The following is a 24,587-nucleotide window of genomic DNA, read 5'->3' as shown; positions in this document are numbered from 1 at the left end:
TCTATGAATTTGCCTAAATCAATAATCTTAGAATAGGGTTTTTTCAATTATATATACGCCTCTTGAGATTTTGAGGCCTTACCTCTTTATGAACACTCCAAAAGTACCCCCCACCCCCCACTACAAACACCATTTCTACTCTCCCACAACTCCAGATAGAAATTACTGTGTAACCCCTAAGCATTTGTAGATTTATCATTAGCTAACTTCATCTATATTGTAATTTTACTCAATGAATGACATTAAAAAAAGATTTATATGACATATAATATTTTTACCTTAATCATATAAGGTAATTCAGTTTCAGTGCTACTGAAGGATCACTAATATTGGGGTACTATTTTAAAGCATTTTGTGCTTTAACAGCACTTATGAATTTGGGAATTTTCAAAGATGTCATTGAGTGCATCCATCGAAAAGATCAAGCCTCTTAGTAGCCCTGAAGTGGACTTTAGCTGAAGCGTATTGTTACAATTTTTCAAGAATGATTTTCTCACAATATGGAGTGGGGACAGGGATCATATAGAATATTTCACAGTATGGGAGGTAATATAGCAACGTGGGTTTTGCTTGTTTGTTTTTTAAAGATAAGAAATACAGGTATATCCGTAAATTTATTGCCACCATTAATCACTGCCTGATGCAAAGTCAGATGTTTTTGGTGTTGTCATTTTATCCTCAATTGCAGTGACCTTCACTTACAAGGGATCTTTCCCCTCATCTTTCTGTCTTCCTCTCCTCCCCACCTCTTTCCGTTCCCTTTTCTTCAAAGCCAGGAATTGGGAAGTAGTCTCAAAGGAATCAGAAATGCCAACTAACTTGAGGCTCTTGGTCTTTTTTCCTTCAAATTCAAAATAAAAAAATTAGTAAACTTGTTATACTTCTGTCAATTACTAATTAATGACATTTGTATATTAAACTTGTTTCAGGTGTATAAATATATAGAAATTACACTAGTGCCTCATTTAAATTTTCATGCCCAGTGTTTAAATGTAGTTTGATGTCATAGAGATTTCTTTCACTATTATCACTGATATCTCAAACTAAAATCAGAATACTCCTTCTTCTACTGGCTTGAGCATTTAGGAGATATTAAGATTTATTTTCTTTTACTCCAGATGTGGATGAATGCTCTGAGAACATGTGTTCTCAACTTTGTGTCAATTACCCTGGAGGTTATTCTTGTTACTGTGATGGGAAGAAAGGATTCAGACTTGCCCAAGATCAGAGGAGTTGTGAGGTAACATTTTGCAATGCTAAACTTCCCATCTCTTCTCTAAAGTAAGAGATCCAGGTACTTATTTCCATAGAGCTGAGGTAAGTGGGGAAAATACAGATGTTCAACAATAATTGCCATTGTTCCATCTAGGCTATGAGTCACAGTCTGTTTACTAATGATAGTTATGCAAAGTCTTAAATAATTGGGAATAATTAGTGGCTGGGTAAAAATAAAAGCTGCAGGGTCACAGTTCAGAGAGTGCTCATCTGTATTGCATGCTGTATTGCATGTACATTTGCAAAATACAAAATATATGCTTATTCAAGAAACTTAAGGAAAACTGAGGTTTATGCTTCTTTTTGTGAGAAAAAAATCTTCCATAGAAACTGTAGCGAAAACATTTCCCAGTGTCTACTTTTCTTTATTCACCCTTCTGACAAGTTTGATCACGCCTTAGGCATGTTAGTACCTGCAAGAGTGCTCATAAAATCTCAGGTGGAAACAACCTTGTCAGACTAGTAGATTTAGTGGGGCTTAACTGTATCAAAATTCATAGAGGTTGAGTTTATTAATCTTTATCTCTTAAACTTCCTTTTAGTTACTTAGATTTAACACATAATTGACCCAGAAATTGAATGTTGGGGGTAAGTTCTAGTTTTTCCTTTATTGAAATGAATAGGTCAACCTCTGAAGCTATTTTTTTTTCTAAATAAGGATCATGTGTTAGTAGTGATCTTTAGTCCAATTCTTGTATCTCTCTTTTTTTTTTTTTTTTTTTTTTTAAATATATCTTTATTGATTTCAGAGAGAGGAAGGGAGAGTGAGAGAGAGAGATAGAAACATCAGTGACGAGAGAGTCATGGATCAGCTGCCTCCTGCAGGGCCCCCTCCAGGGATCAAGCCCACACCTTGGGCATGCGCCCTGACCAGGAATCCAACTTCCATCTCCTGGATCATAGGTCAGTGCTCAACTGCTGAGCCACGCCCGGCTGAGCTAATTCTTGTATCTTTTACTTTTTACAAGCGAAGGTGAAATTTATATGATTGTGAGGCAAACAGTAAAAATACAAAACCCTTAATAATGATTTAATCATGTGTATACACATACCTCTCAAGACAAAGCTGTATTATGTCCCCCCAAAATGTAACATTCAATATTATGCTACCTACTTGGTAAAAGAAGGTAAGGTAAGATAGTTGGTATATGTACTAACTTTGGTAATACTTAATTGAAATGCCATTGCTGTGTGAATATCTATTTTGTAATTTAGTTTCTTATTATTTCAGTATTTGTTGTAGTTAAACAACACTGCCTCAGAATAGATTTATTAAAGTTCTAAGAGGAAATGAAATGTTATTTCTGGACCTAGATTTAATACAGTGCTATGTACATAATTTCTTCCAAAATAGCCAGTTATAAGACTTCCCATTTTAATGTTTATTTTTATTTTTAGGGGGGAAAAATACTAGATTTCCAATTTAATGATTCTAAATCACTGTTTTGTAGTTTCCTTGGAGACTATGATGATATCTCATTTCTATTTATTCCATCCAGGTTTTCCAGTATTTAATTTGCTACCTAGAGAGCACAATTGTTACTCAGAAAATTTTTGCTTAATAATGAATGAGTGAATAAATGAGGTCCCATTTATTGGTACATTAATTTTCCCACCTACTTCTTACTCCAAATAAAAATAATTTTCAGATATAATTCATGGAAAGTATGATACTTGTATCAGTTAAATAAAGGGCTACATGTTGTTACTAGAGGAAAAAGTTTGCATTTTGGATTTCAACTTAGAAAGGAAATATTAAAGACAAAAATATGAAGCCACACACATTGAACACTATTTTAAAACACACGTATTCTTGGAGGTTACGTTGCTGGACTATAAAAAGAGGTAAAAGATATTGCTTTATTATTATCAAGATGTTTTTAATTTATTTTAGTGTATCTCAGAGGGTACATTTAACAAGAACACTAGGAACCAGAGGAAGGATGTATAATCTGACAAAAACATCAAGCAGTAAACTATGTGTTTTGTTTGTTTTCTTTTCTCCAGGCTGTTCCAGTGTGCCTTCCCTTGAACCTTGAGAAAAATTATGAACTCCTTTACTTGGCAGAGCATTTCATCGGGGTTGTTTTATATCTAAAATTTCGCTTACCGGATTTCATCAGGTGAGGTACCACTGTGAGTGATAATTTCCAGTGGTAAGCAGTTTAGGACAGAAGAAGGAAGTGACTGAAAATGTTTGAAATGTATGAAATTGCATTATAAATCAGATAATTTAGGTATATTATCAATCAGATGACTTGGGGAACCCTAAAGTTAATTCGAGTTGTTTTCGTGGATCTGACTCTAAAAGAAAGGGAAACAAAAGCACAAACAAACAAATGGGACTAGATCAAACTAAAGAGCTTCTACAAAGCAAAGGAAACCATCATCAAAATGTAAAGGCAACCTATTGAATTGGAGAAGATATTTGCAAATTATACCACCTGTGTTTCTTCTGTGTATTTTGTGGTTTCAGGTCTTCATTTTGATTTAATTTTTGTATATGTTGAGGTCTTTGAGTTTCATTGTTTTGCATGGGGCTGACCAGCTTTCCCAACACCACTTATTGAAGAGTCTGTCCTTTCTCCATTGTATGTTCTTGATCCCCTTGTCAGGAATTAATTGTCCATGTATGTGTGGTTTTATTTCTGGGCTCTCAGTTCTGTTCCATTGATCTATTTTTATGCCAATATGATACCATTCTGATTACTGTAGCTTTGTAGTATGGTTTGAAATCAGGAAGTGTGATAACTCCAGCTCTGTTCTTCTTTCTCAAGCTTGCTTTAGCTATTTGGGATCTTCTGTGGTTCCATACAAATTTTAGAATTATTTGTTCTAATTCAGCAAAAAATGCCATTGGAACTTTTTTTTAATGGGGTTGAGGTTTGAGGGGACAGCTCATGGGGACTGAGGGTGTGGTGCCCCCTGCCCAGCTGGCCCTGGGGATACCCAGGCCTGGGGGCCTAAATTCCGGACAGTATCCTACAAAAGGGGATAAAAGAGGAAAGACTCTGGGATGGCGAGAGGGAGGGCTGTGGACCAGGAAGGGAGAGAGGGAGAGAAGAGGGGCAGACAGAGATGGGGAAGAGGAAGGTCTGAGGGATGGGGAGAGACAAATACTCCAGGAGGGGGAAGCGGAGGGACAGAGGGACAAAGACAGGAAAACAGAGGGAGAGAGAGAATGAGAGGGGAGAAAGGGGAAGAAGCAGAGACTGAGAAAAAGAGAGAGACAGCACACAAGGGAGAGGGGTTAGAGAGAGACAGACAAAGGGAGACATTGAGAGACAGAGGAGAGTGGAGAACAAAAGGAAAGAAAACCACCAGGGGCGGGGAGGAAGGAAGGAAGGAGGGAGGGCTGCCGTGGGTGGGGGTGGCCAGACCCTTCTGTCAGGGAGGAGAGGGCCCTGTGGCTGAAGGGCAAGGCCATTGGAATTTTGCTAGGGATCGCACTGAAACTAGATTGCTTTGTGGATATTTTAACAATATTGATTCTTCCAATCCATGAGCACAAAATGTTTTTCCATTTATTTGTGTCTTCTTTAGTTTCTTTTATCAGCGTCTTATACTTTTCAGCGTATATGTTTTTCACCTCCTTGGTATTTGATCCTTTCGGATGTCATTGTAAATGGGGTTGTCTTAATTTCTCTTTCTGATACTTTGTTGTTAGTGTAGAAACACCGCAGATTTCTTTACATTGATTTTGTGTCCTGCAATTTTGTTGAGCATTTATTAGTTCTAACAGGTGTTTTGGTGGAGTCTTTAGGGTTTTCTATATGTAATATGTCATTTGCAAATGAGTTTTGCTTCTTCCTTTCTGACTTAGATACCTTTTATTTCTCTAGCCTAATAAAACTGGCAAGAGTGTGCATCCTTGTCTTGTTTCTGCTCTTAGCTTTCACTTTTTCCCCATTGAGTATGTTGTTAGCAGTTGGTGTGTCATATGGCCTTTATTATGTTGAGCTACGTTCCCTCGATACCCACTTTGTTGAGAGTTTTTACCGTAAATGGATGTTCAATTTCGTGAAATATTTTTTCTGAATCTATTGGAATGATATATGATTTTTATTCTTTATTCTGTTAATGTGGTGTATCACGTTGATTGATTTGTGCTGTTGGATCATCCTTGCATCCCTGGAATAAATTCCACTTGATCATGGTATATGATCCTTTTGATGTAGTGTTGTATTTGGTTTGCTAATATTAGACTTTATCTTTTAAGCTCTTTTTCCATGTATTCTAGTATAGTGATTTATGCAATTAGAGTTTGGGAGACCTTTTGAAATCAAGCTAACAGATTCATTTTAAAGTTTTTGACTTTACCTTTTTTACCACACAGGAAGGCTTAACTATGTTTGCAATCATCCAGATGTTGAGTGATTCCTTCCTGACATACATGAAATCATAGGGAAAGTATGCTTTTTGATGGATAAACCAATCATGAAATTGCAATATCTTTTACTAACCACTTACAGATACAGCAATAAAAGAATCTTAATCAGATTATATAGTGTATAAAAGGTTCCAGGAGAGATCCAATATGCCTAATATTTGTACATGTGCATTTATTCCAACATTTGAAAGAGTGCCTCCAAAGCAAATGCCAAAAAAAGATGAAAAATTACCAAAGTATCTGTTCACTGGGAAAAAAGACTCCAAGAATAGGCAAGAAATTTTAATAACTTGATTTTAAACACACATGGAGCCAGACATAATACACCAACAGTCTAATTCTGCCCTTCTCTTTATTAATTCCAGGGACAGAAATAGTTGACTCTTTCAACATACTGCTTTTTGCCAGTGCAAGAAAAAAAAGAATGCTAAATTGAGCCTTCCATATTTTCACTATTAAGGCTCTCTCTTTGTCCACTGTTTAGATTTTCAGCAGCATTTGATTTCCGGACATATGATTCAGAAGGTGTTATCCTGTTTGCAGAAGCTCTTGATCACTCAGCTTGGCTCCTGATTGCACTTCGTGATGGGAAGCTTGAAATTCAGTTTAAGAACGAACATACAACCCAAATCACAACCGGAGGTCAAGCTATTAATAATGGTTTGTGGAATATGGTATGTTGTGCAGATTTCATAAAGAATCTTTCCACTTTGACACAGTTTATATAAAATGATTAATAATTTATTTTTATAGTGATACCAAACCTAAATGGAGTTGGGTTTAATCTGATGTTGTATGGAGTATATTGTATGTACTGCAAATCTATGAAATGGCCTGAGGAAGGATAACCTGGCATATTTAGGAGTCATAACTGAAGCTGTTTCCAGTTATTTGCTTGACCTATTCTGTCTTTAATTCTTACCCTTTTTAGTGTCTGTCCCTGGGTGAACAGTGGTGTCTTTCCTATAGGCCAGGGGTTATTAGCTGGCATAATAGTTTATGCAAAGACACCACTATATAGCTACCAATTTTTTTAAATGAAAGAGAATTACACATAGGAACAAAATCAAAGTTAATTTGATTTTAAATATCAGCATATAGATAATCAACTTGTACAAACAGTTTACATTAGCCAGTAGCAATCAGAGTGCCTAGGAACAAGCAATTTTAGATAATCCCTGATCACGAGCCTTTATTTTAATAATCAATAACAACACTTTAATCAACTGGATTATAATGGAGATTTCCTTTGAGAAGGAATTACTGCTAGTCACAGTGGGGAGAATTCTTTTCTGCAATAGAGCTGTTGCTACTTCCAGCAGAGCATAGCTTAGATCAGCTTCACCTTAGAACGTGGTACCCAAAAGAAGAACTTTCTGTGCCTGTGGGAGCTGATGAGAAGTCCATGTGGTGAAGCCATGTGAAGTCATCACAAAATTTATTCCTTTACTTACTCACTCATGCATGCATATATTCAGTAAGCTTTCAGTGAGCACCTTCAAAGTGCTAAGTTCCTGAGTACAAGGCACTGGAACTATAGAACAGGTCTTCCTTACTCTTGAGCTTAGTTCCTCACAGTTTAGTAGCTGATGCTGCGTTATGACTTCTTGTCTGTATCTCTGGGGGTTTGTGGACTAATGCAATGTAATGTGAAATATGTTACAGTAGAGGGAGTGATAAAGCACAGTTGAGCACAGAGGTGGTTCACCAAAGAGGGGGCTCTCTGTCCTTTGGCAGCCATAGATTTGGGGCTCTTAACTCTAAAAGAATAGTATCTGCACAGGTTCAGATGCAGCTGTCAGAGAAATCACTAAAATTCTTTGACTTTTGATGCTCTCATTAGATGCTTTGCTACTATGTCTGTATCTAGAGTAGTTGATGCATATAGCTAAAGGATATATTTTACTGCCTAATGTCCCAAAATAACATGTCTAAAATCACTAAAATCACTTTTTCAGCAAAAGAGGAGAAACCTTTTTTCCCCAGTGAGTTTATACAAATAGAAAGTAGCTGTTTGAAGGAGAATTTTGATAAATGCCTAAGGAGGATATGTGATGTATAGTGAAGAAGGTAAATGTTTACCTGTGAGATTAACATCATGAGTTGCAGATCACATTTATTTTATTTAAAAAATTAAAAAAATATATATCTTTATTGATTTGAGAGAGAGGAAGGGAGAGGGAAAGAGAGAGATAGAAACATCAGTGACGAGAATCGTCATGATCAGCTGCCTCCTGCACGCCCCCCACTGGGGGTCGAGCCTGCAACCTGGCCATGTGCCCTGACCGGGAATTGAACCCCAATCTCCTGGATCCTAGGTTGATGCTCAACCGCTGAGCCACGCCTGGCTGGGTTCGTATTTATTTTAAATGGTTATTTATTTTAAAAGGGTGCCTAACATATGATTACTTTGCAAAGTTATTTACTGGAATAATAACAGGATTGTTCAAACTTAGTACTTAAAATGACATGCGATGATGTTTGGTTGTTTGATAATCCCTGTCTTTTTAATTGTAGGTCTCTGTGGAGGAATTAGAACAGAGTATTAGTGTGAAAATAGCTAAAGAAGCCATTATGAATATAAATAAACCTGAAAGCCTTTTTAAGTCTACAGGTGGATTTATGGAAACCAAAGTATACTTTGCAGGATTACCTCAGAAAATGGAGAATACACTCATTAAACAGGTAATGATCCAAGCGTGTATCATTCATTACAGAAGAATTCCTTTTGTCTGTAATAGATTTGAAGATACTACAAAAGCCAAAAGAAGTTATTTTATTGAACATGCCAACTGTGACAACTTGAGTTGAACATGGAAAAATAACATTAGTGGCCCTTGAAATTATATTAAGGAAATAAGGAAATGAGTGTAATGTTTTGAGCCCATTTAACCCTCTAGCATTACTCATGGAGAAATAGAAAAACCTTTTTTTTTTTAAATCCTCACCTGAGGATATTTTTCCATTGCTTTTCGGAGAGAGCGGAAGGGAGAGAGAGAGAGAAAAATATCGATGTGAGAGAGACACATCGATTGGTTGCATGTTTCTCAACTGGGCCAAGCCTACAACTGAGATACGTGCCCTTGGCTGGAATCAAATCCTGGGACCTCTCAGTCTGCGGACTGACGCTCTGACCACTGAGCAAAACCAGCTAGGGCAGAAAAGTTTATTATTTACTCATTTGTTTATTTTTGGAGGTGCTACTGGAAGGTTAGCCAACATTTATTAGACATGGTAGGGAAAGTTTTCTCGCTATGCATTATAAAAAAGACAGCCAGATATCAACTATCACAGAAATGAAATAAGATGAACATTTTTAACAAACTGAACTATTTTTTATTTATTTATATATCTTTATTGATTTCAGGGAGAGGAGAGGAAAGGAGGGGGAGAGAGAGAGATAGAAACATCAATGATGAGAGAGTCACTGATCGAGCCCCCAACCCGGGCATGTGCCCTGACCGGGAATCGAACCCTGATCTCCTGGATGCTAGGTCGACGCTCAACTGCTGAGCCACGCCCGGCCGGGCCTGAACTATTTTCTTAAAGAGACTTCCTCTACTCCCAGAGATCTTGAACAGCCTCCTGGTCAGTCATTGGAAGCCATGCCTCACGTAATTGATAAGCTTGTCTTCCACTTTGGGAAGAGAACCACTTTTTCCTACACTTGCTTTCAGAGAAATAGAAAATTTAAAATTCTTAAACTTCAATTCACTGCCAACATCTTAACAGTTCATACTTAGCCATTAAACATATAAATACATATATTTGAATCCAAAAATACATTAGTTTGTAAAGTCAGTCGAAGAACTTTTGTAGGACTACTTTAGCACTTAAATTTGGGAGATAAGAGTGTCACATAAGATGGAAATTTTTATTTAAGAAATCTTTCCCGGGAATATGACTGCAGCCTGTCATACATTGAAGTTACACACAGTAGATGATTTTCTGAACATGATCTTTGTCTAATAACTGCGGAATGGGTTTCATGAAGGAGACTAATCCCTGTCCTTGAAGAGTTTTAAATATTTCATCTGAAATCATGGATCTACCAATTGTACCTGCTGATTTAACTTAAATATTTTCTGTTTTATATCTTAACTTTCATTCATGGCAATTCACAGTTACCTTAACTTAAAAGATTTCTGCGATATAATAGAAAGCCTGAATTAGTTAACCCACGTCAGAGTGACTATATCTGTTCTTTGAAATTGATAAATCGAGACACTTTAACAGTAAAATAAATTACTCAAAAAGAATCAACTATTTATGACATGGCCACTGCATGTCTACTGTCTGACTTGATGCCATGGTGAGGCTAACGAATGGAAACACTTTAGTTCCTGAAGAGGCCTTGAGTCTGATGGCAAGAAAAGCCTGTGTGGTAAATGCAATTAAAGGAAAATAGAAAAGTTACTCCTGAATGACATACAAGAGGCAGGTAGGGCTTGAGGTATTAAAAATTATTAGGATCTTAGTGGAGGCTTGTGATGGCATAAACTCACTTTCACTGGAGAAGACTGTCCACCGAAAGGACACTTGGAAAAGAAAATTTTAGGTAAAATTCAAAATATTTAAAATATTTAAGAAATTCTATCAAAGAAAAAGTTTTCCCTCTAAACGAAAACCTGTGTCTATAACTGGTTAAGCTATTATCACTCTGACTTACAAGTTAAAAGTGCACTCCTTGATGTGTATTCTATTTTGTTAGATTAACCCTCGTCTAGATGGATGTGTACGGGGCTGGAATTTGATGAATCAAGGAGCTTCAAAAGTAGATGAAATTATTCAAGAAAGACAAAATAAGCATTGTTTTATCACTGTGGAGAAGGGCTCCTACTATCCTGGTTCTGGAGTTGCTCAATTTAGCATAGATTATAGTAAGTGATTTCCCGTTTTATCTCTCTTTTCTCATTAATGACTAAATTTATTCATTGATAAACAGTATTTCCTTTAGTAAACCTTATGAGTACCTGCTTTGTGCCAGGCATAGTGTTAGGCTTATTCATACTGTTACATACTTTTTATAAAAATTTCCCAGCATATTGGGGATACAAAGTAGTTGAATATGCCTATGTTATTATTTAAAGATATTGGCACATAGCCTGTTTAATTTGGGGTAAATTCAGCTGAAGATTCAACAATTTCTTAGTTGTATTGAGTCTACTGATTAATGTATCAAAAGGATTCATCTTCATTTTTAGCATTTCCATTTGATCCTTAAAATTTCCACCTCTTTCTTGAAATTTCCTATCTGTTCATACATGCTGTCCACCTTTTCCACATGAGCCTTCAACATATTAATCATAATTTTTAAAAATTCCCTGTCTGATAGTTCCAATATCTGTGTCATATTTAAGCCTGATCATGTTGATTGTTTTGTCTCTTGACCATGTGTTTGTTTTTTCCTTTCTTTCTTCCATATCACATAATTTTTTTTTTTAAAGGCGGGCATCTTATGTAGAACAGTAGAGACTGAGATAAATAATATTTAGATCTGGAAATCAGCACACCTCTGCTTTTGCTAGGCCGTTACTGAGGCATGTTGAATCAGTCTACTCAAGAGTGAGCAGCTTAGGTTTTGCTGTTTCTGTGATTACTCTTCAAATTCCTTTAATAGTATCTTGTGCTTAGGGTAGCAGCTGGTTTGCCAGAGGTTTTTTCTTAATATCTGATCTATCCTAAGGTTTAGGTATTCTCTTTATGATCAGCATCAAGAAAGTGTCTCTCCACGGTCTTGCCTCACCCAGCAGAGTTTTCTTTCTTGTTTCTTTTCATTTGCTAGCATATTAGAGGGGTTTGGGAGTCGGGGCTGGGAAGGAGAGCATTCTCTATTGTACCAGTACAGATTCAGTCTTAGGTGAGTGTTGTATTCCTGGGACTCAGGGTTGGCCTTTTCATTGACTCTCGCCCTCACACCAATAGAATTGATGTCTAGGATTCAAGGTGTTTTTCTGGTTCTTCATCGTAGATCATCTGTGTGTGTGTGTGTGTGTGCGCGCACGCACGCACATGTTTTACTTGTTTCCTTTCCCTAATCTGTAGGTATAATAGATCTTCACGTGTGTCCTAGTGGTGACAGATTTTCAATCTTTCCAGCATGCTTTAAGGCTTTTGTTGTGTAGAAGAAATAGAGAAGGATCTGGGTGGGACCTTGTCCCTTTTCTGCTGGTGGCTGCTGCTCTTTCCCAGGCCTGCACTAGGAGGAAGGCTCTCTTTAATCTCTTTCTCTGCCCCATTTTTGCTCTTAAGCACCCAGTAAGGTCTGTGTAGAAAGCCTGTGAATGGATATGAATTTCTCGTGTGTCTGCAGTGCCCAGAGCTGCTTTATCATACCAGCTCCCACTAGGACTTTAGCAAGCTGTTAAAATTTTACCTAAATTCTTCTTACCAAATTGTATAATATCTAGTGTTTGCCTTGAGTAAGTGAGGACTCTCATCCTGTCCCTCCTCGGAAGCACCTGTCTTTCTTTAGGTTTCTAATTAGTTGCTCTGCAATCTCAGCTCTTTGATAGTCCAAGAAAAGTTGTGATTATGTAGATAGATAGGCTCTTGATGTTGTAAGAGTGGGAACCGTGCTCTTTCCAGCTTTCTACAGTCTAAGTAGACTTGCCAGACTGATCCCAGGTTTTTATCTTTACAAATAATACTTCCATGAATGTCCTTGGATATACATCCTTGTACCCATATGTAATTAATTCTGTAGGACAGATTCTTAGATTATTTCTCTTAGAGGTTATGCAAATGTATAATTATTACTGTTTGATCAGACTCTTTTCCAAAGGTGTTTTGTCAATTTCAACTCCTACCAACAGAATAAGTAGATTTATGCTTGAGATTTCTTTTTTAACAGAGAGTCAAAAAGTTAAATCTGCAGTTTTAAGGAAGAGCTTTATACCAGTACTTTCCCCATTTTTCTAACATAAATTAATACAGGGTTTTTAACTTTTACTTCTGTAAATGAAGAATTAAAAAAAAAAAATGTTTGAATTGACATGACGACTGAATATAGGAAAATAATTGACCCACAACAATTTGTTGAAAGAAAAATAAATCTCAGAAAAAAATGAAAATAAGAGTTATATTGTATCTGAAAAAATACTTTAATAAATAATTAGTTTGTTATGGATAACTTAAAAGAGATCTACTTTTAAATTAATATTTAATGTTATGTTATAATTTCTGTACATTTGTACATTTATTTTAGTTTGACTTTGCTAATACCTTTTAATAAATGTACTTCAAAATGATTATATATAATATATATTTTCTCTTGGGTGGGAATTAGAGGATTATAATGAAAACATGTAATAGCATTGGATGTGGCTAAATGGAAGAACATCTTGTCAAAGGAAAATCATTTTTTCCATTCACCCTTTCAAAGCCTCTAAGTGGTATTTGAGTTATTGTTATATATTACTTTATATTAAATGCGGAAGATTTCATTCAGATTGTGAACTAATATTGCTAGGAATCAAACTATTTTGGAAACATATTAATTCAACAAATATATGTTGAATGACTCCTTTGGAAAACACAGTGATGGTAGAGGCATGTAGAGAGCTTGCATTCTAGTGTGGTAGACAATTAACCTAGTAATTAAGAAAAAGAATATTAGGTATTATGGAAAGAGAATCAGAGAGAAGAGTTTCTATTCAAATGTCAAAGTTAGCTGTTGATTTAAGAGTATTTCTCTACTATCAAACTCCCCAACTCCCCTAGGCATAGAAATCATAGTTTTCCTTTTTACTGCTCTAACCTTACCCCTTTATGGATGAGAAGTGGTGGAGTTGTGATGGTAACTATACCTAAATTTTCCCTCAGAAATATTACAATTTGTTGGACTTCCTTCTAAATGTGTACTTTAAAATATGACCACTGAGATTTGAGCATTGATGAATATGCAAAGCAGAAAGAAGAGCTGTTAAAGAGCAAACAGGAAATGCATAATAATCCTAAAGGCCACAGTTCAGAAGTCCACTCTAGGAAGAACAGAAAGATGGGGCTCTATTTACATGTTTCTTGCCTGCATTGATTTTCTTCTTGTGTTTTGTTTTGCCAGGTTATATAGATCATTGAGCAGGGAGGACCAAAATCTCTAGTATTACAAAAAGTGGCTTTAAGAATTAATAATATTGTAATAATTCCTTCTGGTATAGTTTAGCTGTACATTGATCCTAATTTTGTTTTTTGTTTTGTTTTAACAGATAATATAGTGAACCCCGATGCTTGGCATGTTACTGTGTTTTTGAATATTCGCCCATCCAAGGGCACTGGCATTATTTTTGCCTTGGTTTCAGATGACACGGTGTCCTTTGCCTTGTCCTTGGTGGACTCCTCTTCTGAGAAGCTTCAGGTAACTTTATTCTAACCCTTTATGATCCTTGGTGGTTTCTTTTTAATAATCTGTAAAATAGATATAATAGCAGTATTTGCTTCAAAGGGCTGTTTTGAAGATTAAATGAGCAAACTGATGTCAAAGTATTTGATACAATCTCTAGCACATCATTAAGGACTCAATAAATGTCCATTATCGTTACTTTTTTGCTGTCTTATTTCCAAGGTCTGAACCAAGAAGTAAGGGTAAGAGACTGACAAGCTTTACTGCATCTGTAGCTAAGATTAGGCAGACTCAACAGGCTGCTTGGAGCCTCCCCAGAGTATGTGGGGATCCACCCTTATTCAGAATCCTTGAGGAGTCCTGGGCATTAGTTGGTACTCACACAACAGAAGTGAGCCTGACTACAGCCTGCTCTCAGATGCTCATTGCCTAATTATAATGTTTGTGCTTTCTGGCACACTTCATCTTTTTCCCCACAAGTAAATTAGGAAAGACTAGAGAAAACGAAAACCAGTTCACGTGGCTTCTTTCTGGCAACTCTGGTTTGAAATGAGGAGGAAGAACAGGAAAAACTCTTGCTTCAAAGGAAACATGAGAGTTATCAGAAGATCTGTTTATGCAGTTTTCTATTAGAGGCTAATAGCTTCGTCCACGTGTCATCCGCTGTGGATTCCAACAAGTTACAGCAAGAAGCTTGCATTTGTGCCAGGGTTGGCTTGGGTGCTCTCTGGAGCTTCTAGAAAGAGACATATAATTGAATAATGTCTGTAGTAATGAATGGGTGCTGTTTGCAACTTAAAAAATAACTTGGAGGGCTTTCTCGTGCTTAACCATAAGCAACCTAAAAAGATCCTGCTGAGTTTTTATCTCCAGACTACCATCACAGGAGCTTACTACGCTGGGGTTTCAGCTTTTTACTTGCTTGTTTGGATTTTTAAAACAAAATGGAATTCCTATCTTTAACGCTACATTCTTACAGTGGTGGTTAACTCCTGCTGGCCATGTCTTTGGTATTTATTTTATCTCTTTGTGTTCGTCTCCATGGCCCTCTGTTTTGGCATGTCAGATTGCTTTCTCAGAATCTGAATACATTGTTCTTTAACACTATTCCACACATTAGTGATCATTCTGGAACATCTCAGCTGACTGTCTTTAAGTCTTAATGAGGTCAAGAACACAGAATGTATAACACAGTAACAGATTTTCTCGAATAACTTATATCTGAGATGCATAGACTTCACTTAATATAGGCATCTTGGGTTCCTGAGTAAACACTTCAGACTGTCTTTCTGCCATTTGACAGCACTGCATCTCCCTAGTTTTGATTTTATTTTCTCTCGCATTTTACATTTCCTCTGTATGTATATAAGCAAATGCATAGATCATGCTCAACAAGTCAAGTAATTTTGTGTATCAGTAGTTTGAAAAGTTCAGCAAAATAAATACATTTTCTGTTTTGAGAATCTTCTGATAAATACTCTGTAACTTACTGCTGGCGATCCCTGGTTTTTCTCTCTGAGTTTCCTCATACACTTTGCCCCACGTCTACAGGGTTGTTTGGGTGGCACAAAAATCCCTTCAGTCTTGCTGGCATGTGCTTACTAAAGCTCTATAAATTTTCCAAGTCTTTTTTCCAACAAATAGTGATTCAACTCCTTTCTTTTTTATATGTAAGTTTTGAAGTTAGGAAGGCTAATAAACAGAAAAATATTGCTTAAGACACTGCTTTTTAGGTTCCCGTTGTGGGTATCACAACTCTATTGGTTTATTGAATTTTCAGAAGCCACTATACATTTACATTTTAGCTAACCCTGAAATTTATAAAATTAATGTACATTCTAAAATTATGATTACTATAATAATTAGTAATTATTCATTTAATCTCAGAGGCTCTATCATACTTTTTTTTTTCTCACTGAAATTCAGTTTATGATTTAAAAAACTCCAAGCCACTCTTAAGTGGCATTACCATCAGTACTTGCTTATTCTGGGTCTGCCTGTTCTTCAGGATATCCTGGTATCTGTTGAAAACAAGGTAATATCCCGGATAGAGGCCTTAAGTCTGTGTTCCAATCAACAATCCCATCTGGAATTAAGAATCAACAGAACAAATGTGGAGCTGTTGACGCCACTTAAAAATGACATCATCTACTCGGAAGATTTTCAAAGAGAATTTGGCAGCTTGGACAGAGCAATAAAAGGAACAGTAGCCACTTACCTGGGTGGCGTTCTAGGTATCTGCTCACTTTTTCTTCAGTTTCAGAAAGTGTATTTTTAATCACATCGATAGTATTTTAAATAAGTAATTTTAGTAAAAGGGCACCAGAAGGGAAGACAAAGTTCCTGTATCCATTATTCTTTTCCTGCGGGTTGGTATTTACATTTTATTGTACTTTTTTTTTTAAAGGTGAACCTGAAACTAACCAAATTTTGGTGCATTTAACTATCCTGGCCAGAAAGAATTTATTATTTCATCTTGCCTTCACAATACTCTTATGAATTCAGTATTTATTCTTCAATTCATCCATCCCTCACCCAATATTTCTTAAGAATCTATGTCCTTAGCACTAAAAATATAGTAATAAACACATAGACATGATCCCTGCTACTAAGGCTTTTACAGTCTAGTGGCAGAGGTGGACATTAAACAAGTAATTAAGAAAAATTTTTTAAAAATTAAAATTGTGATAACTTTTATGAAGGAAAAGTATGAGTTGCTTTTACAGCCTGAAAATAGGGAATTGTTCTGGTTTTGGGGGCCAGAAACAAGCTCCCTGAGGAAGAGATTAAGATATAAATATATTTTTTAAATTTATTTTTTATTGAATTTATTAAGTTGACATTGGTTAGTAAAATTATATCGGGTTCAGGTGTACAACTCTATAACACATCATCTGTATATTGTATTGTGTGCTCACCACCCCAAGTCATGTCTCCTGCCATCACCATTTATCTCCCTTTACCCTCTCCTCCTTCTTCCCACCCAAAATATAAATCTGATATTTGAAAGATTAAAAAAGCTTAACCAGGTGGTAGGGGTGGGGATTGGCATTAATATGCAGGTAAAATGGTCCATGGGCTGGAAAAATGGGAAGGGGTTGGCGTGCTCGAGGAATATATAGGTCAGTCTGGTGAAAGCATGTTGAGCGGGGGGTGGCCGTGCAGGGCGAGGCTCTGAACTGGGGGTGGGGGTGGGGGTGGATTAAGGGTTTGTAGGCCTGGGTCAGGGTCCTGAGTCTAATTTTAAGAGGTATGAAAAATCATTAAAAAGTTTTAGACAAGGAAGTTGTATATCATCAATATAGCACCCTGTGTAGTGGGTGGAGATGGACAGATGGCAGGCAAAAAAGGAAGAGATGAGTCGGGGCTTCCTGAAGAAGCGGTGTTAATAGCAGCAGCGACAACTATACTACCATCAGCTGGTGCATCATAAACAGCCTGGGAAGTGTTCAGAGTGCTTCAAATGTATCCACTCCTTGAATTTTCAAAATAGTTCTGTGAGGTAGGTACTATTATTAACCCTTTTTACAGACGAGGAAGCTGTTGAGCTAGGGTGATGGCAGTTGAGGTGGTATACAGTGAGTAGATTGGAGATGTGTAAGAGAAAATTAATAGGATTTAACGGTTGAAAGGCGGGTATAGAATCTCCTAGGTATCTGGCATGAGCAGTAGCATGGGTGAAGATCTCACACCAAGATGGGGAAAACTGGAGGAAAAGCAGGTTTCTTTAACTTGAATGCCTCCAGAGATCTTTAACTTAATACCTCTTGTATTGGAAAATATGAAATTGGCATAAATATTTTACTTTAAATGGCAAAAAAATTGAGGCAGAAAGTTCTTTAGAACTTTCAAATACCTTTGTAGGTTATTCTCATGGGGAGATTTCTGAGTCTGATGTCTGGACTTGTAGTAATCTTCATTATATTACTTTAACTGATCAGGGTCTTCATTTCCCATATATATGAAATTTTTATATGGGTTCTTGGGGAATATAAGAAAATAGGCTCTAGCAGTTAGATGATAGATGATGATAGGTGATAGATAGATAGATAGATAGATAGATAGATAGATAGATAGATAGATAGATAGATGATAGATAGATAGATAGATGATAGATAGATGATAGATAGATAGATAGATAGATGATAGATAGATAGATAGATAGATAGATAGATAGATAGATAGATAGATAGATAGATAGATGATAGATAGATGATAGATAGATAGATAGATGATAGATAGATGATAGATAGATAGATAGATAGATAGATAGATAGATAGATAGATAGATAGATAGATGATAGATAGATAGATAAAGATAGTTAAGTAAGTTGGTTGATTATTAGGATGTTAAGTTAACATGGTTAAGTATTAGAAATTATAATTAGAGTTCAAATGAATAAATTCTACCTTGAAACCCATCTACTACCTTATTTACAAATTATTTGAATACAATTCTAGGAAATCAAACAATGAAAGAGTTTGGAAGAAGTAAAGTCATGAAAATTTCAGTGGTTCCAAGACTTTGGTGGTAACGCTGTAGACAGACGTCAGGCAAGATGAGTTTAGAAAAAAAGAAGGGGAGCTGACAACTGAGAGATTAAGAGTGTCAACTGTGGGCTTGGTAAATTATAGTTGATGTGCAAAATAGGCATGTTAAATTGCATGTTATGAATTAAAAATCAGGGAAAATGGACTACTCTGAGGTTTTATATAATAGTGGCATAATCTATTGTGCTCAGCCAGACTTAAAAGGGTTTCTTAACAAATGTTACAAGCCCACAGAAAAGTGTATTGTCAGGTTAGAGGTTCAAAATTTAAAGTATTTCTATTTTGCATAAGGTACTGAGGTAGAAGAATAAGGACTGAGAGTATCTATTGGGAATTAAGATTTACAGAGAGGAGATGCCAAAAAAAAGAGAAGGCAATAGAGAGATGGATGTTTTTAAGATGAACCATAGTTCTTAGGAATCCAAGGGTGTTACTTAAGTATTAAGTTTGATAAAGTAGAAAAGCCCCAAAGGCCATAAACTATTCACTGAAACATCATTAAAATTGTTATTTTTTAGAACCTAACATTACATAAAAGTGAATTCGCTATCATGATCTGCCAGTGTGTGCTCAGCAAGAAACTATTTCTTTGGAAAATACAGAAATTTGCTTTTATTCCAGTAATAATAAAAGAGATATATTTATTATGACATTTAAAAAAGACTTCTAAGTAGCTATAACTTAGAGTTGAGAAAGTGGTTTAACAATGCTTAAGCTGTTGCTCAGATTTAAAGAGACAATAATGAAGTTCAGCATTATAAGTAAGAATGTGCTTGTCTCTCTCTTCTTTAAATGTGTTTATCTTGGGTTTGGATGGAACTGATTGTGTTTAGGAAGTCAGAGGAACTCATGTATGCTGAGCTCAGTGCCATGCACTATACCTCATAGACATAGGAATCTCTTAATATAAATTTATTAAATAGAATTACAGTATTAACTTTTCCTTTAGAGTTAGAATTTGGTTGGAAATGGGAAGTCTGAATAATTCCTCTAAGTGTAAGCAAATAAGATGGTAAAATTCTTGGACTAATATTTTAATATTCTCTTTTTCAGTTACTGCTTTCAATGCGACACCAGTGAATACCTTTTTCAATGGCTGTATGGAAGTGAACGTGAATGGTGTACAGTTGGATCTAGATGAAGCCATTTATAAACACAGTGATATCAGAGCTCACTCATGTCCATCAGTTTTGAATAGCAATGAGAGTCCTTAAGTCATCTTTTCTCTGCTGATAACATCTTTTTCCTGTAATTATACTTATGTTTCAATACTAGTTGAAGGATTTTACTTATGAGAGGCAGACCTTATGGTACTTTGACCTTTTTGGAATTTTAAAAAGGTCCTTTTTCAAGAAAACAAGATTCTCTTGTGATATAAATCACATTAAAAAAATTCTTACCTCTGTTGCTGCCCAGAAACTAAATAATGAAAAACATAAAAAAATTTAATTTGAATTTTTGCTACAAATGACATTTCTTCATTTTTATGTTTGTAAAAGTAAATTTTAATTGTATCGTCATGAATTAGTGTTTAAATATCTATTTTTCTTGGAAGGCAAGGAAGTAAACCTAAACAAATGTTCATGGGGGTCTATACTGTTGATCATAATAGATAATATTTTATTTGTTTTTGTTCCTTCTTAATGAAGGCAGGAGAAGAGACAGTGGCCTATTAATTTTAATCGAGCAGGAGGCCTTACAGCTTTATTCCAAAACAATTCCTCAGGGGTACCAGCTTTGGCTTCATCTTTCTTTCACTGGCTTCACGTTTGAACCAGTGGTTTTACTGAATTAGAAAACAAGTGGACACATTTTCAGACAGCAGCACATGAATCTTGCTGGTGACTAATTGGATTCCTTGAGGATGAGCTACGAGGTTGTGTTGAGATGGGTGTGGAAGCTGGGGGTGGGTACGTTCCTTAGATTTGGCTGTGGCGGTCACATAAGCTCTAGATTAGAAAAAGCAGAACCTCGTGACAGAAAGAATGAATGATTCCAACTTCAGTTACCAGAGTAAGTTGCCAGAATGTGACTGATTATAGAAGAACAAAAGGAATGTTGAAAACTGAAATAGATTTTAATGAAAGAATAACAACAGAGGGACCTAGTTAACATTGTGTCTTTGAAGAAAGCAGTTTTATCACTCCTAAACCTCCCATTCTCTTTAGGAATGTATCTGGTGTTTCATTGACAGTTTGAGAAAATAAACTTTTACCCCCACTATAGATATTTTATATCATGTAAAACATAATAAATTGGTGTATATTTTAAAAATGTATATGCATGATATCTATATTCCGTCACCTCTTCGAACAGAACATAAAATTACAGCTGTGGCCAGGTAGCTCAGTTGGTTAGAACATCGTCTAGATATGCCAGGGTTGCAGGGTTGGTCCCTGGGCAGGGCTCATAAAAGAATTAACCAGTGAATGCATAAATGATTCCCAACAAATCGATGTCTCTCTCTCTCCCCCTTCCTCTCTCTAAAAAAAAAATAATAATAATTTTTTTAAACAGTTGCTAAAAAATGAACATAAAATTACATACTATACATGTAATTCTTCATGCAGCACAGTAGTTCTTTAGTTCAGAGGCAGATTAAACGGAAATATTTGATGAGTAGTTACGACTGCATTGTAGACTGGGGCTGAGAAAGGAAGGAAAGCAAAAGTCACGCATATTGAGTATTTGCCAGAAATTGGGCCAGACACCATCTTACTGGATGGCATTTCTCTCCCAGTTACCACCGTGTACTGTGGGTGATGAATTTCAGCAAGCAACTACTGATAATTATGTTGGTATGAAAAAGAAAGGATGCAGAGCCTTGGCCAGTGTGGCTCGGTTGGTTGAGCATCTAGCCGTGCACCAAAAGGTTGCTGGTTTGATGCCTGGGCAGGGCGCATACCCCATACATGGATGTTTCTCTCCCTCTTTCCCTTCCCCTCTCTAAAAGCAGTAAAACATATCCTCAGGTGGGGGTGAAATAAAAATAAGTAGAAAAACAAAGTATATGAAAAGAAAAAAAAATAAAGAATGGAAGAAAAGGAAAAAAGAATTGGGGGGGGAGGCCTCTCTGATTCTCATTTAATTATGCCCAGATACACTGAGCTATAGGGATCAATTCCACATTTGTCATCAGAAATACAACTTTCCAATATACAATAATCTTCTTAGAGGTTCTAAATACTTATTTATGAATTTCATCTGTCTTTGAGATGGACTCACATACGGTGCCTAGACCTGAGGCTAAGAATCTTTCATTTGATCTTAGTCAAGAAATTCAGATTCCTACTTTTAAAGAGAACAGTGGTGTTGAACATTAGGCAAGAGAGATTGTAGTCTGCCAGCTTGCTGATGTTAATAACATTGGGAAATATAGATCTGCAGGGGCATGCCCAGCAGCAGCGGTCCGGAAAGAATCTGTGACTCATCGGAAGTGGGTGCGTTTAGACAGCAGGTGTGGTGACCAACAACAATGAGATTTCATATCTGTGGAAGGGAGTGACTGGGAGGCCCACAAGGACCCTGGTAGAGTTCTCGTTTCAGTTCAGTCAAGACAGTGCTTAGTTCAGATACTCTAAAATTCCTTCATTCTGTCTTAGTGGGCAGTTGAGCTTCAAAATATTTTGCAGTGGATGAAAATCTTAAACAAGATGGTATTTAAAAATGTAGAACATAATGAAATTTGTATGCCTTGATTTGCTTTTACATTTTTATGCAGAGATTTGAAAATATAAAGCTAATATCTTGCTTGGCAAAGATTTTTAAGATATCTCTATATATGATTATTGATTTAAAAAGAACCACCTACTCACTTTTCAGAGTATATGTTTTTAATTAAGGAGCAAAATTGTATTTCAGATTTGTGATGCCAGGAACATGAACAAACTAAAGTTACTGTGCAGTTGTCAGAAACAATAAAGCCAGCTTTTTGTGAAAAAATAAAAGAGAACAATGGTTTCAAGTAGCATATTTGGTGCTATTTGAGCTTTGTGTCACGAAAAAGTTCCAGAGTCATCACGGTGTCCCCTAGAACTTACCATTTTCAGAGATAGGTTATGGATCAGTGAAAATAATCGTTAATTTGTGAGAAGAGAGTTACTAACCTCAGTTTTCCTGTCTGAAGTTTTAATTCCTGTCTCAGTCCCTGGGATTCTTATAAAGTATTTACAATTATCTTTTCATTCTGAAATTGGTATTATTACAATTATCTTTTCATTCTGAAACTGCTGAGAGAATACTTTTTCTTGTATGTTTGTTCAATAACAGACTTTTTTTCTTTCTTTTTTTTTTTTTGTGGAAATCCTTTAAGTCTTTACTCTCTATGGTCAGTACAAAAGACTGGGATATTGGAAATAATTTTACTTCAAGTTTCTTTATATTGCTATTAATGATACGGGTTTTGGGAGAAGACAGGGTCACTAGATCCTCTAGGGACAAGTGTGAGAAATTTCTAACTCATTCATTTAGCAACAAATACCAAGTAACTACCCGGTGCATGTAGGGTAAAAGGTAGAATGTCTGAAGAGCTAAACCCAACTGAATAGGAAATGACAATACTCAAGTCAGCCCATGGTAGGCCTCATACTCCTGTTCCTTGGAGTTACAAAGCAGGTTCTTTCAGGTTGTACTAAGAAATTGAAGCAATAAAACTCCCGATCATTGCTCCTGTATTAGCGTAGTCTGTTCCTTACAAACAAGACTGATTTGACAGTAATCTAGCACATGGGATACTAGCTATTACCAGGCTGAATGCTTTCACAGAGAACTTAAATTTGAAAACTGGGCCTTCTGCAATGGAAGAGGCATTCGTCAAAGGTTCATCCAGTGATGTACTCAGGTCCACTGCCAGCTCATGGCTATCCTGTGTTCATGATTGCAGAGTATGACAGTGAAGGGCAGTTACACGGCTCAGCATCCTCGGGGTTTTTTGGGTACATATTAATATAAACACAGCGAGGTCAGATTACCAAATCAGATCGACACCATGAAAAGATTGAATCAAAGTGTGAAGCTAAGAAAGTCAGGAGAAGGGAACTGAGCACGGAGCGGTGGGAACAAGCAGCACACCACTGAGGCTGTGAGGCATACCCGGAGCCAGCCGGCTGCTCCTGCAGTGCTCTAGACCTGCCATGGCACAGCAGTCACCGTGTGGATAAGAGCGGCAGCCAGTAAACTAACACACTTCTGTGTCCCACAGCTACTTTCCACAGGAAGCCCACTCCAAAGGGAACCCTGGATATAGAAGAGAAATTGTACAATAAAATTTGCGGTTTACTAGTAAGTAACCCTCTTCTATACTAAAGTTTCAAATGGTGGAATCTGAAATCTCATTCTGTAATTAGTCTTCAGATGGAAAACAACTTGGGACATGTGATCATTCAAGTTGATTTGGGAGATTGAGTCAATATTCACCTGACATAGGAAGAATATAACATTATTATCTGCCATTCCCTAATAATAAACACAAAACAATTATTTTATATAATTGTAAGCAATAATTCATAATAAATATAATAAGCATTAAGTAGCTAAAGGCATACTGAACCTTGGGGCTGAGGCTGGAGCCTTCAGGAGTGAGGACCTTCCTGAGCCAACTCGACATGAACAGGGTAGCCACAGAGGACTAACAGCTGGCTGTTCTGGAAAACAGGTATTGTCTTAGCCTTCTTTGTACATGCAGCTAGCAAGATGCCAGTCTGGAATTCAGTCCTAGGACGTCTGGCTCAAGGGTTCCTGCCCAAATTTGAAACTATATGCACCTTTATTCTTATTAGTTACCCCATCACATAGTAAATGTTACATTTTTGGAGTGAACAAATTCTACCTCCAGCTCTATGTACAATCTGCTGTGTCATTGAGTCCCAGGTTGATAATATTATCAATGTAATAGTTTTGAAGACAAATGTGGTATTTAATTCAACTAAGCAAATGCTGATAGTGACTGAAAACTTACATAATTATATAATTAGAACTCTGAGCTAGACACTCTCCTAGGAAAACAGTGCCTAGGAAAATGCCCTAGTCCTG

The 24,587-nt window shown here is 36.5% G+C and overlaps 1 protein-coding gene across 1 annotated transcript in view; it reads left to right on the top strand.

Moving 5' to 3' along the window:
- Nucleotides 1-21,342, top strand: part of PROS1 (protein S) — a 56,367-nt gene extending 35,025 nt beyond the window's left edge. Inside the window, exons 8-15 of the mRNA XM_016196546.2 lie at nucleotides 1,119-1,240; nucleotides 3,283-3,398; nucleotides 6,150-6,339; nucleotides 8,183-8,350; nucleotides 10,377-10,545; nucleotides 13,873-14,021; nucleotides 16,015-16,240; nucleotides 19,611-21,342. Of these exons, the coding sequence (XP_016052032.1) occupies nucleotides 1,119-1,240; nucleotides 3,283-3,398; nucleotides 6,150-6,339; nucleotides 8,183-8,350; nucleotides 10,377-10,545; nucleotides 13,873-14,021; nucleotides 16,015-16,240; nucleotides 19,611-19,771 (1,301 nt within the window). The 3' untranslated portion in view covers nucleotides 19,772-21,342. The remainder of the gene's footprint in view (nucleotides 1-1,118; nucleotides 1,241-3,282; nucleotides 3,399-6,149; nucleotides 6,340-8,182; nucleotides 8,351-10,376; nucleotides 10,546-13,872; nucleotides 14,022-16,014; nucleotides 16,241-19,610) is intronic.
- The last annotated feature ends 3,245 nt before the right edge of the window (nucleotides 21,343-24,587 follow it).

The sequence above is a fragment of the Miniopterus natalensis genome, chromosome 6 (assembly GCF_054644295.1).
Source record: "Miniopterus natalensis isolate mMinNat1 chromosome 6, mMinNat1.hap1, whole genome shotgun sequence".
NCBI lineage: Eukaryota > Metazoa > Chordata > Mammalia > Chiroptera > Miniopteridae > Miniopterus > Miniopterus natalensis.
This window is presented reverse-complemented; position numbering and strand designations above follow the sequence as displayed.